Source organism: Thunnus thynnus, chromosome 4, assembly GCF_963924715.1.
Source record: "Thunnus thynnus chromosome 4, fThuThy2.1, whole genome shotgun sequence".
NCBI classification, from domain to species: Eukaryota; Metazoa; Chordata; class Actinopteri; order Scombriformes; family Scombridae; genus Thunnus; species Thunnus thynnus.
Window position 1 is genome coordinate 9,657,153 of NC_089520.1, and position 16,292 is coordinate 9,673,444.

A 16,292-nucleotide genomic window follows, 5' to 3' on the forward strand; every position below is an offset into this window, starting at 1 on the left:
ATACCACAATATTATTGTGCAATTGGGGGCTACCACCATTACTGACAGATGCTCCTGTGTGATTCTCTCCAACAAGGGGGAGCAGGTGTGGTGAAGGGAAAGCATACTGTAGAGCAGGGCTCTTAGATTTCCAAGACCATGGCACATTTTTTAAATATTTGTCACATCAGTATTCTAATTTTAGCTATACAGATCTCATACACACAATATCCTGTGAGACACTGTACATAATTGAACTTTTGTTCTAGATACTGCTGACATGATTTGCCAAATAATTAGTCAAGTGACAGAAAATGTATCAACAAAACAAAACAATAGAACCATTTTGTTAATTGCTTAATCATTTAAGTCATTATCAAGTAAAAAATACAAAATATTTGTTGGTTTAAACCTCTCAAACCCCTCTTCAAACCTCTTTCTCAGTTTCATATCCTTACAAACTGATTTTATTTTTTGAAACAAAATAGGCTATTGTAAGACTAAACCACATTTTTAATTGATGCAATGGGTTAATGGGAGTCCTGCCGAAGTTACCTATGCTATTAGTTTTGATTTATAGTTTAGAGTCAGATTCACTCACTGAGAGCACTGCAGTTGATATAGTTGATAGCCTTCATACCCCAGATTAAGTAACATTTTTGAGGCGCTATGGCATAGACTACAGCTTTGTTATGGTGGCTATGTGTGTGGGTAGGCTCCATGGGAAAGAAACATAAAAAACATAAAACAGGAACATAAAAAAGGAACAACTTGCTGAAAGCCTGTTCATGACAGAATGGCTGCAAATCTTAATCAAGATTCAGAATTTCCCAGAGTGAAGAAATAATGCACATAATCCTCAAAACATGCAGGGAACCCAAACACATGGCCCAAAGAATCCATGCAGTCACATGGCATGCCCCATTTAAAACCTTATTCATTCCATGTCATCAAGTTAAACGTACCTCTGCAGTTGATGGTTGAAAGTTTTATTGGGCCTGCTGATCTTCATTTGAACTGAATTTGCATAAAATCATGCAATCAGACAAGGTGCTGCTAAGCAAACTAATATTCATGCTAGTTAGAAAAGGTCTGTGTTCACCCAGTATCTATCAGCAAGTGACTGACCAAAATGTATCTCTGGTAGCGAAGTGACGGTCAGTAACACTGTATGTACTCACAAACTTGTTAAAGGTAAAGTGGGAATGATACAGGCATCACAGGCATCAACACAGTAATTCAAAGGAACAAGTACTTAATGATAACTGGAAAGACAAGAAGAATGAGAGGAGACAGAGTAATCCTCTCCGAGATGGAGTCAGTTCTATCTGCGTGTCAGGTTTCCTCTTCCTGGCAATTCCTCAGTTCCTAAATAAAAAGCTAAAAACTATTTAACCGTTATACACTGTTCAGGGTCAAATTTGACCCATTTTTACATCTGAGAGCAGTAAAAACACCCCAAACACTTTTTTTCTTTTAGCCTGAATTCTGATGACTTCTTCTAATGTGACCCAGAATATACAAAATTGAAAATATTTCAACTTTTTAAAAACATTTTTGTGCAGCTGATAAACATTTCTGTAGATATATTGTTGCATTTTTCACATTTAATATAATTCATCAAAATCATTTTGTTCTCCAGTTTTATGTAACATAGGACCATCATATAGTGTGATCGTAAATGTTTTCTTCTCCATAAATAAAAAGCGTAAAAACTAAATAATAAACTCTCTCTGCTCTCTGAAAGCTTCATTAAGGATTAATCACCCATTTATCTGTGACTAATGAGGTGTTTATGAATGATTTGTGGTTCAGAAGTTTAGTATAGAGACTAATTATGAAGAAATACTGTGATGGGTCAGAATATGAACAGCATGTAAGGGTTAAGGCTTAGTGATCTGTGCCTACTAAGAGAATAGTAAGCACATGAAAACAGCATGTGGACACTCACAAGGCACAAGACCCCTCTTTGTTCATGCGTTAGATGCCATATGGACAGCAACACGTTCAGCTCTGTTACCCCAATAAATTGTTGTTGACACTGCCCTCTAGAGATGTGTGATAGTGCATTAGTACTGCAGACCTTAACCAAGGAAGCATCCTCTCTACTCTATCAGCAGTGGGGGGAGGGGATGTAGTGGAGTCATCTCAAGCACTGCAATGCATATTCTTAAGAGCTGCATTTATATATTTGTGAAACATTTCCTTGTCATGCCTTATAAAGAACAACTTATTCAATTCATTGTTCAATTTGATTTTGTTGCACTGCAAGGTTATAATATTGAGTAAAGTGTATAGACCACAAGACTGTTACCTGCCAGAAAACAGCTTTTCTGGGAGGTCTTACTGGGTCACTGCTGTTCAGATCAATACAAGTTTACGGCCTTGATATATTGAGTTGAGTTTGCTGAAAATGGGAAACCAATGGCTTTATTCAACTGAATTCATATTTTTGGAGAATGGATTTGGCATGCTAGTGGCTGTCTTCCTGAATAACTTATTGCCTGGAGTTTGAAAGAGAAGTCTGGGGACAATTTCACAAAAGGCATATAGTTCTGCAAACACCATTTCAGAGCAAAAGAGAGTATAGTTAACCAGGGGTAACCTTGCGAAAGTGATACTGATTAAAATGACATAGCCAGAGGAACGTGCCAAATTTTGGAGTCTTGACAATTTGTGTGTTCTCATCTCTCTTAACATTTCTAGTGACTTGGAGCTGACCATAATAACACAAAATGCGAAATTCAACTCCACATTATTTACATTTTAACTCATCCAAAGCAATGACGTAAAACGGGTTCATCTCTGTGACAGCAGAGAAATGCTAATTGGTATTTTTTAGTAAATGCCATTGTTATACTTAAGCATATATGTGGGGCATCATTTTAATGCAAGTGACATTTAAAAATAGGCTTTCTGATTTGAGTGACATTACAGAGTAGTGTTGCAGCCATTCACAGCATTGGCACATGATGTACTGTAACACAGGCATCATGCTTCCCAGTAAGGATGGTCACTTTTCACCACTCCCTGACACTTGAATCTACACTAGATGATCTTAAAAGAGACAAAAGGATCACAGCCAATTTGAACCACAAGAGTGATTTTAACCTGCCCGACCGAACCTGACCAACCATTACACAGCTACTCATAAAGTTCAAGTAAGTCTTTATGAGCTTTAATGTTGTTCCAACAAAATATATTTATTATGTTTATGTGCTCCAGTTAAATTTGTTTGGATTTTGTAGACATTATAGTACGTTAAACAGCATTCCTGCTGAATGAATCATAGTTTAATGCAACATGAAAGCCTAGTAAACAGCATCTATTTAAGATAGCAGAGTAGTGATTTTACCCTTCTTTCTTTCCCTGCACAAAATATGACAACTAAACATTCATTAAATATTTTCTGATGATTCGATAAACTGGACATGGTCTGCTCACTGCTTTACTTTCTGTATTTGTATTCTTGCAATTGTAATATAGGCTATGTAGCATACGGAGCATGAGGATTTTTAAAAAACCGGTTTTTGCAAAGGAAAAAATCGAACAGAAATAAATCGGCTTAATGGACAGATTTAGAGGGGTCTGAATCCAGGGTAGGATTAGGGAAAATTGTGTGAAATAAAAGAGCGAGTGATCAGGAATGACTGTGCGTCTGTCTGGAGGGCGGGAGGAGAGAGAGAGAGAGAGAGAGAGAGAGAGAGAGAGAGAGAGAGAGAGAGAGAGAGAGAGAGAGAGAGAGAGAGAGAGAGAGAGGTGGGGGGGAGAGAGAGAGAGGAGCACATTTTCATCCAAACCTCTCCGTTTTTTCCAGAGCCTATCTCTGCTACGCGGCTCAGCTCAGCTCCATATTGTTTAAACTGGGAGGGAAAAAAACAAAAAAAAACATTTCGCTTGTTCGGTAAATCGCAGTCAGTCCGTCAACCTTTCTTTTTCGGGATCTGATGCTCGTTTTTCGCCGCTCTGAATGCTGTATTCATAGTCAACTTCTCCGATTTCTCCACTTAGACTTGAGCTGCATCATGAATAGTTTGGGGGCACCTTTCAATCGCATACCTCTGGAATGGTGGGGATTACACAGCCGAAACCCGGAGAGCATGTAAACGCAGATGGAGTTTGGGATTTATTGCAAAATAAGGGAAAGATGACCGTCTTCTCATTGTGCTTGCTCTTGTGCGCAGATCTACTGGATTTAGCCGTCGGTAAGTCTGACCCTGTCATATCATTTTCACAATTCACATAGTCGGACCATCGCGTTGACCCCTCCGATCCATGCGTGGGGTTTAACGATAGCTTAACTGTCAATGAGTTGAGCAATTCATATGTGAAGGTGAAATAGGAACTGGCCATTAACAGGACAGCCGGATGGAGGCGATCGGTGCCTTTCTTGCCTATTGCCAACTTTCCCCCTCCGTGCCAACCAAGTCGTGGACTAGAGAAATCAATGAATAATGGTCGGATTCAGTTCAGACTGCACAATGCGTGGTGTCGATGTGCTCAAAGGAAATGCAAGAAGAGGGGTTGAAGGAGGCCTAGTTATGTATTAAGTCTTAATTCATCTGCATTGACTATCACGAGCAGGATGCATGACAGCACCTATCTGAGCACCACAGAACTAAAGCATGCTGAAGCGCACTCCTCGGCGCTCTGGTCATTGTGGCTTTGGCACACCAGATGTGGCACCTGGGCTCAACAGATGTTAGTTCTTCAGTTGTTGCCCAGAAGAACATTAAAGTGTATTTTTTTTTATGCAGATGTCTGCCTTCAGCACGGTCTGTTCAGTACAGCGGTGGCATCACTGTCGCGTGTTTTCCCTCTGTCCTCCGTTGACGTGTTTAGACGATGCTTAGAAGATGAAAACACAACACATCGTTTTTCATGACAGCGAATTCTGGATTTGAACTAATATTCTAAAGGAATTGGGTTGTCCTTTATAGGGTTGTCTTTTTTTTTTTTTGGGAGGCAGTGATGATGAGACTGGGGATGTTGTTGCACTGCAATTTAAGGGAAGCCACTACATTCAAATATTTGCAACAGATAAGCACTTGGTGACAGGAATGTAGAGCTGTTCCCTTACTTTTGAGATAGTGCTTGTCCTCACATGTAGTCCCTGTGGCTCGCAGAGGCATTTTGTTTTCTGCAAGGTGTCATGCATCATTAAGAGCTTTATACAGGACTGCAATATAAGCACTTGATTCCTTTACTGAGAAATATAGAAAGAGTAAGGCTGCTGTTCATTCAGCTGGCACATAACTCAGTGGACTGGTGATAACACTGTGGTGTTTGTAGGACTTTATAAGAAAGTTGTCTCCTTGCTCCAACATCAGAGAAGCATGCTTTACAAACTAACCTGTTAACCCGTGCTGTTAGCTGAGGATTTTGTTGTTTGAAGTGTTTTTGACCTTCAACAACCCATATAGGAAATCATTATGTCAGTTGAGCTTAACATAATGTTAAGAGATAAAAAATGCCTCTGGGTCCGACTTGCTCAGATGATGAGGAACTACACACAGGCCCTGTGCTGTGTAAAGTATTTAGGGCTATACTTCAATAATGCAATCATGCTCATTTGAAATTGTCACAATAGGTTAGATTATACTGGTTTCATTACATGTCACAGTTGAATGACTGTGAGATTTTTCATGCAGTAGTTAACAGTAATTTCCATGTAAACAAACAGAGAAGGGTAGAATTTAACCGATCAACTGGGAAGATTTGAGTTGACTTACGGACAGACTGCACAGTTGTCGTTGGCTTTTGCTGTCAGTGCTGTTTCAACAAAATAGATTTGTTCTATGGATACACCTTAGGATTTCACCTTTATTGTCATTTTCCTTTTTTTCCCCCTGGCAGTATTCTTTATATAAACTGATGTCTGCTGTCTTCTGGATATCACATTCAATTTATACTGGTGTACTATTTTCTTGTGTCTATGTGTTTTTTTTTTTTAAACTAAATCAAGGTTTCTCTATTTCAATGAGTGCACCAGTGTCTTAAGATTTTTTTTTTTTTCACCAAAGAGAATACCCGTGGTCAGTTATTCCATTCTCATCTCTCTCCCAAGTAATGAAATGCCATACATTTTTATTTTCCTCAACATTTTCCCTCATGTCAGCAAGAATTTTGAGAAATGACACATACTTATTTCATTTTAGAGTGAAACTCTCATTTAAGTTACAGTCCATCGCTGTCTGGCAGATATGCTTCCCTTTTAGAAATTGTGGAACAGTCCCCTGTTTAATGCAGCCTTGCCTACAAGCTAACCTCAGCTAGTGAAGTTCAGTAGTTTAAGATTTATGTTTGGCCGTTAAGCATGTCACAGAGTCACTGTTTCAAGAACAGGCTACATACTCAGTGGCTGTATACTTAATGTTTCCCCAGGAGCTATTTCTTACACTTGTCTTATGCATGCACATATATATTATATATCCACTGTATGAGCGCAAACAGTAGAGTGTAATTAGTGAGTGGAACTATAAAAGCTTTAGTATACCATAAATGCAGTATATGTTGGTGTTCCACATTACATAATTTTGTAGTAAGGGACTGAACATGTATTTTTCTAAGGCACTGGCACAGTTTTATGTCCATTTTCAAAGAATGTAGCTGTGTTTTCAGCCTCCAGAGCACCTGATTCATCTGATTGACTTTTGCAGCATTAGTGGAGACACAGCATTATAAGGATTGATCTCATTGCTTTCACTGTAGGTCAAACATTCATAGAGGAATCAAATTCAGTCCAGTTGTATAGCAGTGGCTCAAATTGGCCAGGATGAAGTCAGATTCTAAACTGTAGAAAAACACAAGCTCTTTAAAGTACTTAATGTAATCATCATGTAAATTAAACTAGAGTAGCACCAATCAGGTCAAATGATGAAGTGTGAAAATAACTTGAGTTTGCTGTAATGTATCAAAAATGTTAAACTATCACATAAGATAAAAGATGTCAATGTTTGTGCAGTCGTTAAATGCAGGCTAAATAGCAGTGGTCTTGGACTGTTGTCAAAAAAGCCTGCAGTGTTTAATGAAATGATACTACTACTTAACACTGAGCTTTAATTGGTGTAGCAACATAAACATAGCAGTGCACATTTGCAATTTAGCTAATTAGTGTCAACTAACTGTGGATATGACTTATTTTCACAGTTTGGGAAATTTGCTTATTTGCTTTCTGGCCAAGAGTTAGATGAGAAGATCAATACCACTCACATGTCTGCATGGTAAATATGAATAAATTGCAAGCCACCAGTTAGCATAACTTAGCATAAAGACTGGAAACAAGGAAACATCTAGCCTGCCTCAGTCCAAAGGTAACAATATCTGCCTACCAGCACATCTAATTGACACGTCATATCTTGTTTATTGTATTTGTACAACGTGTAAACATTGTGATTTTATGCAGGGTTATGTACCAGACTGTTTCTTGGTGCTGGTCACCTGGCGACATTACATTGACAACAAGACTCCAAGAAGTTACTATGCCCGACCAAGAGATAGTCTGGCCCATAACCATAACCCACAAAGTAGTGTTTTCACAAAATTAATTAAACCTAAATTAAAGAGACTAGTGACTGTTTGAAAAAAAGCAGATACCCAGAAATACTTACAGAAACACACAGAAAACATGCAAGTTGATGTCACTAAATTGAATACAACCCTTGCTTTTAACAATTGTGACCTGATGTCTTGATACTTAAGTATACCAAAGGACCAAGAGAGGCAGATGATCTATTTGTCCAGCTTCATCTTGACTAACCAATCAAAATTGCTGCTCTTAGATTGCTGTCTGCTGTCACATTTTGATTTATGGCTTCTTGTAGGGGAGAAATTAATACACTTTACATCCTTGAATTTAATTGGGCAAAAAGTTTAATTCTTATGGTTTCAGCTAGACGGGAATGGTGATTTGTCTAATGCAATCCCATTTGTAATTTTGGTTGATAAGAGGGGTGTGTTTTTACATTTAAATCTTGTACAGGGTAATTTGATGGATTTTTTGTCCTTACAGACCTCAGCCACACCCTCTCCGAAAAATAAAAAAATAAATAAATAAAAAAGTTGGCAGACGGTGGTATTATTGTCTGTATTACAGTGCCATTTAGGGAAGAACAGGATTGGTTCACAGAGCTTCAGAGATTTCTTTAAGAGATTAGGAACTGTAGAAAAGAGTGTTCAGAAGTTGAATTGGAATTATATAAAATTTCAGCTTTTTGAATCTTTTTTCCTCTTGTAAGAGCAGTTGGCTTGCTATTTCCACTCATATTCATCCTCTGGCCTAGACCATTTTCTAAGATCAGTCTAACCTAATAGAAATCAAAGTATTTCTAATGCTGTATCTCATTTCCCTTTCACTTTTTAGTGCAAGCTGCGAATACATGAAGTTTTTTACACAGTAATACTATAATAAGTGATATATGTCCTTTTACATAATTCTTGAAAGCTACATGAATATTATCCATCCTTGTTTTCTCTCACAGCTAATGACAATTTGCTGTCCAATGCAATCAATCATGCGTCTCTCCTCATATGCTCATATTTATCTTGTTTTAATCAATCAGTGTTGCAGAGGATGAAGGAAAACATTTTCATGTGCCTTGCATGTCCTATCAGCCGCTTTAGGTTCAGGTCTGAACAGCTGCATGCGGGTTCAAAGAGCAATGCAGTAAAGTACAAGGTGGTCTGATTTTATTTAGATCAGGAAGTGGGCCAGGCAGGCTGTAGTGATTTGCTACCAGTAGAAACTAACAGGAATATTACATGGATAAGGAGTAAAATAATCAACCCTCATGGACTCATGTTCACTGTGTCAAAGGTCAAAGGGATACAGAGCATTATGAAAAACAGACTTGTTTTCCATAATGCACCGCCCAACACACTGCTGTGGTTGTTAGAGTTAAAGAATACAAGCAAAGGAGTTAAAATGAAAAAAAAATTCAATATTACAGCTACAGGCAATTGGCTGTGAAATTATAGTGGCAATACACAAAAGGTAACATCACATGCTTACAATTGGCTTAGTGCAGGTAAGAATGTTTGAATCTGACACATGTTGAACAACTTTCATGTCATGTGTCTTAAAATTTGAAACATATAAGATTTTAAGAGTTTATTGACCTTTTGTTCCACCTGCTGAATAAAGCATTGAAGAAAATGTCCAGCCTCACAGCACAGGTTGGCTTGTAGATTGTACATCATAGCAGTGTTGACAGATTTAACAGGCATGGATCTCTGTTGGATCTGATGGTTTCCGGTGCACTGTGCCTGTCAGCTACTGATGGCTGATCTTGAATAACAGGAAGTGAGAAGAGATATTGGCTGGAAAATGAGTTGTGGTTATGCCACTATCTAACAATCACCAGGCTTTGCATCAGCACTGCAGCTTTCAGCAGTTATATAAAATGATTATGCTCAGATTAGAAGCCGTCTTCATTGTTTTGCTCTGCTATTGTTTTTTTTGGTCAGTCATTGTGACTGTTTAAATTATTTTATAGATGCTTTTTTTCCTTCAGGACTATATATTAGGAGGAGTACATTTAAGATGGAAATTACTGTAAAAGCATAGATCTTTTTGCTCATAACTAATTTCTACCTAACTGAATGATCCATCCAAGATGGCAACATGACAGTCCACATTAGTGTTAAATGTTTTTTGTTTTTACTAATAAGTCTTTTATTCTTTTTAACATTCATACTGAAGTAAAGCAAAGTATTCACATAGTGCATTTGCAAACTTTTTTATGAAGAATATGAGGATATCTCCTTCCTGGACCATCTAATTGGGATGCAAACTGCTCTGATCCTCTGAATCTATCTCTCCAACTCTCCTTGGTCTTGAAGACTTCCTGCACCTCTCAGTCTCCACCTGCGTGGCCTTTCCTCCTAGCCACACCACCGCATCTCCTCCTCCAATATCCTCATTTCCACTCCTCTGTCTGCAGCCTGCTCTGCACTCACACACACACCCTCATATTCTCTGGACATAGACAATGGCGTTTCTCGTGACTTTACTTTATGTGTTGTCTGTGTGGGACTGATGAAAAAGTGATCGTTCCTGGGTGAGTACATCTAACAATGTGTATTGCCCACTAGACATTGCTCATGGATGCACTTGCTCTATGGCTGTTGTACAATCTGTGCAAACCCCAAAGCTGTTGGCACAGGACATGAACTTATCATGGAATTTACCCAGAGACTTATCCCGCCTTCAAAGCCTTCTGGTGTTACATAACTACTTTACACTCAATGAGAGATCTCGTTCAGATTTAACATATGAAACGTCAAAGGAATCATCATGTAGTGTTGCTAAACAGAGATGATTGATTTGTGTTACTGTTACTTATATCTGGTGACGTGCAACCTAACCTTAGCCTTGAGTTAAATCTCTGTCTGATCTAAATATTAATCATCTCAATGTGTACAGCTTGTTATCCAAAATGGACGATGGATATGATTAGAATATGGATTAAATCAACAGATATGGACATTGTTGTAATATCCAAAACTAGGCTGACAAGTTCAGTTATTGATAAATATATTAACATGGATGGATACAATGTTTATCGTGCTGACAGGTAGTTCTGTCTGAATCAATCTGCAAGCAATTGGAATTTCTGGCAGTGAATGTGGATATTGCCAAGGGCATCTGTATAACTGTTGTTGGGTGTTACACAATACAATAGGCCTCCATCTGCCATAAACAATGCGTCGCAGTCTTTGATGCACCTCTTATCCAGACTAAATTATTGAAAAATTGTTTTAGCTGGTGATCTTAACTGGGATCAGCTTAAGCCAGTATCTGACGATTTTAAATCTTTTTGTGATTCCGTCAGTCTTACACGGTTGATTAATTCACCCACTCATCCAAATTTTAAACGACCTGAGAAGTCCACCTTAATTGACTTGATTCTGACTAATGCTTCTCATAAATTTTCAGCAGTTGATGTTTTTTGCAAGTGACCATTATGTTTTTGCTGTTATCAGGAACATGAAGGTCCCTTAATTAAAACCATGAGTCATTTGTAAGAGGAACCTTAAACATTTTAATGAACAGGGGTTTTATCATAATTTGTTTCATTTTAATTGGAGTAGAACAGAGCGGATCCCTGATGTGTAGACAGCTGGACATTCTTTAATGATGGTTTTACGCAAATCATAAACACACATGCCCCATTCAGGAGAGTAAAGGGGCGTGATAACCCCTGGTTTTCCTCTGAGCTAGCAGATACTATTCATGAGCATAACTCGGCTTGGGCTAAGACAAGGAAAAAAAGGTTTTACCACTGATTGGCTTGTCCTAAGAAATAACTGCTCCTCTTTTATCAAGAAAGCCAAATCAGAATATTATTTGTCTGTCATCACTGAAAATATAAATGACCCTAGGACATTTATGAAAACCATAAAATCCCTTTCTGTGAGCAAAAACTCTCAAGCTGTACCTACCTTTGCTATAAAGTATCCAGTTGCTGTTCATGAAAAAATGGAAATATTGAATTGTTTTAACAACCACTTTATATCTCCTGGCTCTCTGTTTGACTGTGCTTGTTCTGTGTCTATGAAATCCTGTACTGACGTTCCACTGTATACTGTTCAGTCATTTAATTTCATACCTTTCTCTATCCCAGAAGTTCATAAAGCCCTAAAAACTTTAGATCCTAGAAAATCCTCAGGATCTTATCTTATTGATCCTTACTTTTTGAAATTGGCAGCTGATTTTGTAGCAGAGCCTCTTGCATATCTTTTTAACCTTACGGTGTAAAATGAGGAATTTCCTATGGAAAACTGCTTTAGGTCTCCCTTTATTAAAAGGGGGTGACTCATCTATTTTAAATAACTATAGGCCAATATCTAATTTATTAGTGCTGGCTAAAATTCTTGAAGCTCTTGTCAGCAATCAACTAAAGGAGTCTTTATACACCAATGCCATTTTATCAACATATCAATCATCACAGCTGCACTGAAGGTGGTAAATGACATTTCTGTTGCACTTGACAAGAAGCAACATTTTGCATTACCCTTTATTGATCTGCTTTCGACACAGTTGACTATGATGTTTTAAAACTTCTTAACACAGGACTCTCGAAGCAAGCAATACCACCTTAGTAATAGGTCATACATACATTACTCAGTACAGATGTGTTAGATGTGATGGTCTATGTTCTGATATAGTATCCATCTACAAGGGTATACCACCGAGCTCTGTATTAGGTCCACTTTTATTCACAATTTATATAAATAATCTTGGTCAATAAGCTTGGTCATGACACTGTTATATACTGCTGTGCATCAACTCTTTTACAGGCCATTGAATACTTGCAAAATGCTTTTATTGTTGTCCCTACTTCAGCTGAAACTTGTTCTTAATGCTGATAAGACCAAACTTATGTTGTTTACTAACTCTAGGGATAGGACACAAAATATCCCCTCAGTGGTCACTCTTGAGGAAAGTGAAATAGAGGTTTCAACTCTTATAAATACCTGGGTATTTTGATTGATGACTCCCTCACTTTTAGGCCACATGTGCAGGACCTGGTGTAAAAGCTGAGGCTAAAACTGGGTTTTCATTTTCGAAATAAGTTGTGTTTTTCTTTTAATGTAAAAAAGTGACTTGTTTCTGACACTTTTTTACCTGTGTTGGACTATGGTGATCTTTTATATATGCATGCCTCTGCTCAGTGTCTTTATATGGTTGACACGGTTTATCATGCTTCCTTGAGGTTCATTACCAATTTTAAAGCTCTGACTCACCGCTGTGAGTCAGACTCCTACTCTCGGGTAGGATGGCCTTCTCTGGCCACCCATAGGCTCTTACATTGGTACATCTATATATATATATATAAGGCAATTCATGGTCTGCTCCCATACTACCTACGTGGTTTTATCACATAGAAAAGTGCCAGACAATACTATGTTCTAAGGACTTCTTTATGCTTTCTGTCCCAAATGCCGAACAGAAATTAGAAAAGGGGCATTTGTGTATTCTGCACCCTCGGCATGGGATACGTTGCAGAATGACTTGAAACTTAATGAATTAATCTTGTTAAATACTTTAAAATCCAAAATGAAAGAATTAGAGGCAGATTCCTTAAGATGTCAATGTTTTTAATTTTTTAATATGAGTTCCCAATACTTGCTTTATTTGTACTTCTCGTTAATTTTGTTTCCTTTTGTGTTTTCTCTCTTTAACTATGTGTTTTATTTATGCTGCTGCCTGTCTTGGCCAGGTCTCCCTTGAAAAAGAGTTTCTTAATCTCAGTGAGACTCTCCTAGTTAAATAAAGTTTAAATTTAAAAAATAAATAAAAATCTAAACTACTCTAGGCTATTTTTAATTCATCTAGATCTAGGCTTAATAAACTGTGTATGACATGAGGTAGCATAATTTAATATCACACCATCCTCTGCAGCTGATAGGACCCCATTCATCTTTAAACTCTATTATGTATTCTACTGATATCTCTGATGCGACAGTCCACTATACGGAACACTGTGGGGGCTGCAGTTTGTAAAAAAAGTATAACATTTAATTGCTTTCGGATAGTAACTTAATCAAAGAATAAGAGAGTGTAGCTCACTTGGACCCATTGTCACACCGCACAGCAACACAAAACTGCTTTGAGTCTCTTACAGTAGTTGTGAGGACTTTGATCAACATCAGGGCAGCAATACCATGCAAGCGTGGCTGGGTGGTAAATAATAACTTCACTGTAGATACCGTTTGTGACTACCAATTGTCTCCTTCAGCGATCACCTTCAATTAAAGTATAATTTTTGTTATGCACACCTTTTAGTCAGGATCTTTTGTAACTTGAAATTACATTTAATGTGATGAAAGAGCCATATTAAAACTTGAAACAGGTTAGTGACCCAGAAATGACAGCTTTTGTTGAAGGGCTTCAGCCAGCTTTGTACATGTACACCACTGTGCTAAAAATGAAATAGCTTTTACTGAAAAATCAAAATGACCTTAGAAGGTCTTTGGGGGGTGATGCAGTCCCTGCAGGACATCAGGGAATTTTAAAGTTTATTATCTGATTATTAAGTAGAGAGGCTTTACAGTAACTGCGTAGAGTGAAGAGCACTTTTAGCTTCCGTAATGTGACGCATTTCCGAGTTAAATGAAACATGTGGGCGGGATATAATTGCAAAAGGGATCTGATTAAATTCTTCAGATTTGACTGGATCTCGTATAAATGGGTGTAGATCAGGGAATACAAAGCAAAGTGGAGCTGAAGAGGACCGCTGGCCTCCACCCACACCTCCCTCACCTGCGTTGTTAGATTAGAAGGTGCAGAACAAAGGAACAAATAATTAGTTATTAATTAATAATTTAGAGCACAGCTACACTCTTCTGGAAATGTAAACCCAGACACACACCTCTGACCCTCCATATTGCTATCCTATTTACTACCCACAAGTGGTCAAGAGCAGTTGGTGGTGGTGGTGGTGGGGGGGGGGGGTTAGCGAGTCACTCCAAATCAGTTTAATTGGATTCATTTATGTATATGCCTCCAAGTTCAGGACAAAAACTTAAAAAAAATAATATTGTAACATTTTATCGGGAGAAAAAAGAGACATATGAATTAGAACAGACATTTGGGAGGGATAAAAGAACATGAAAATGATGTAGCTTTTATTTCACCTTGTCATTATAGGGTCAGTTCATCCAAATCACAAAAAGGAGAAGGAAAAACATTTCCCTTCTACCTCAAGTGTTATCTAGCAATGGGGTTAGTTTTTGTTCAAGCATAGTACCCAACTTTCCTGGTTACAGTGTTCAGTGAGTATTTTTCTACTGCAGAGGGATAACACTTTGGACCAAATGTAGAGAACTCAAAAATGTGTCCTAGAGAAACCAGCACATTGTTTCCTGACATTTAGTTTTCTAAATATAAAAATATATAAATAAAATATATAATATAAATATAATCATTCTTTGAGCACTACAAACTCTGTTCTTCCATTCACCTCCAATTTTGTTCGCAGAAATCTCAATGGCAAAGATCTCAAAGACTGATGTAGTCCTTTAACTTTGATTCAAACCTTTATTTTGTGAACATCACATTGTGCTGTTTCACAGAGAGGCTGAATAAACTTGTTATGCTATTATTTAACACGCCTCAGACACTTAAGCTACAAAATTTCCAACAGCAGGTCTGAAGCAGGTTTACACTTCTCAACTGTGCATGCATTTGCTTTTCACATTGAGGTATGGGTGTTGATCTTGAAAGAAATTCTGGCTTTTAGTTTCTTCAAAGGCATCCATCCCACTAGCGTGACACCCTGAAATGTCTGAGACAGTGATAAGCCACATATGAGAGAATAACATATTCTGAGCATTAGCATACATGCCAGCTATCTGCCTTTCAGGTAAATGTGTGAAACCAAATCATCTCTTTGACATTTTGGACGAGCTAAAGTGTGGTGTTTGCAGTGAACCAGTCATTGGAAATCCATTAACATATTTTATTAACAGCTTGCTTCTTCAACTATGGGGTTTGCATCCAAGATGACTTGTTGCCTGGAAGCCTCAAGCCCAGGGGGTCAACCACAGGGCATACTGTATGTCTCCCACAATGCAAATAATGCAATAGAATCTTTAACCATTATGATAAATCTGTCCTCCCCCTCTGCTACCGCAACAACCTCTTGCATGGAAAGTGGTAAGGGAGAGAATCAAGGAAAAATGAACTTTCCTTTGCCTATATGACTAAAATACGTTTGCGTTTTCAAGCAGCAATGCTCCGAATGATCAAATGATAAACCCTGTGATTAGTAGAGACAACTTAATGCTTGGGGCAACGAAGTTCAAACAGTACAGTAACTTCCCTTTCTACCCCTGAAGTCCTTCATACACAGATGTAGGTTTCCTTGCTGATGTCTTTGGCTTGCGTGGGAGTTTGAAGCAACTCTGATTCCCTCAGCAGCTGGTGGTTTTGAGAGATAGGAAAAAGAGTCGAGAAGCTTTCCTCAGAAAGTTCTCCCAAGACAGGCTACTTATAAAAAAGTATCATATTCCTGTTTGTGATCTACTGTACAGTTGGCCTACATTATTGTCAAATAGTGCCATATGCTCCCATACCAGAAATGTTATCTATTAACATTTTTCATGGATATAGTATTTTAATATTAGACCCTTTTTTTCTGAAATTAGCAGCCAGCATAAGCAGGAATTTCTTGACAGGCTTTATCAGCAGTTTTAGTGTATTCTCGCCTCACTGTTTCCTATGCTAATGTGGATTATGCAATTTTGCTTATCGTGTTCAAACACGGCTGCTGAGTAATAACAATTGCTCTGCCACTGTGTCCCAACAT

General features: G+C 38.0%; 1 protein-coding gene across 2 annotated transcripts in view; it reads left to right on the forward strand.

The window, feature by feature from the left end:
- Positions 1 to 3,656: 3,656 nt before the first annotated feature.
- Positions 3,657 to 16,292, forward strand: part of igsf21a (immunoglobin superfamily, member 21a) — a 188,165-nt gene continuing 175,529 nt past the window's right edge. For both annotated transcript variants that reach the window (XM_067586498.1, XM_067586499.1), the window contains exon 1: positions 3,657 to 4,184. In XM_067586498.1, coding sequence (XP_067442599.1) covers positions 4,046 to 4,184 — 139 coding nt within the window. In that variant the 5' untranslated portion in view covers positions 3,657 to 4,045. The remainder of the gene's footprint in view (positions 4,185 to 16,292) is intronic.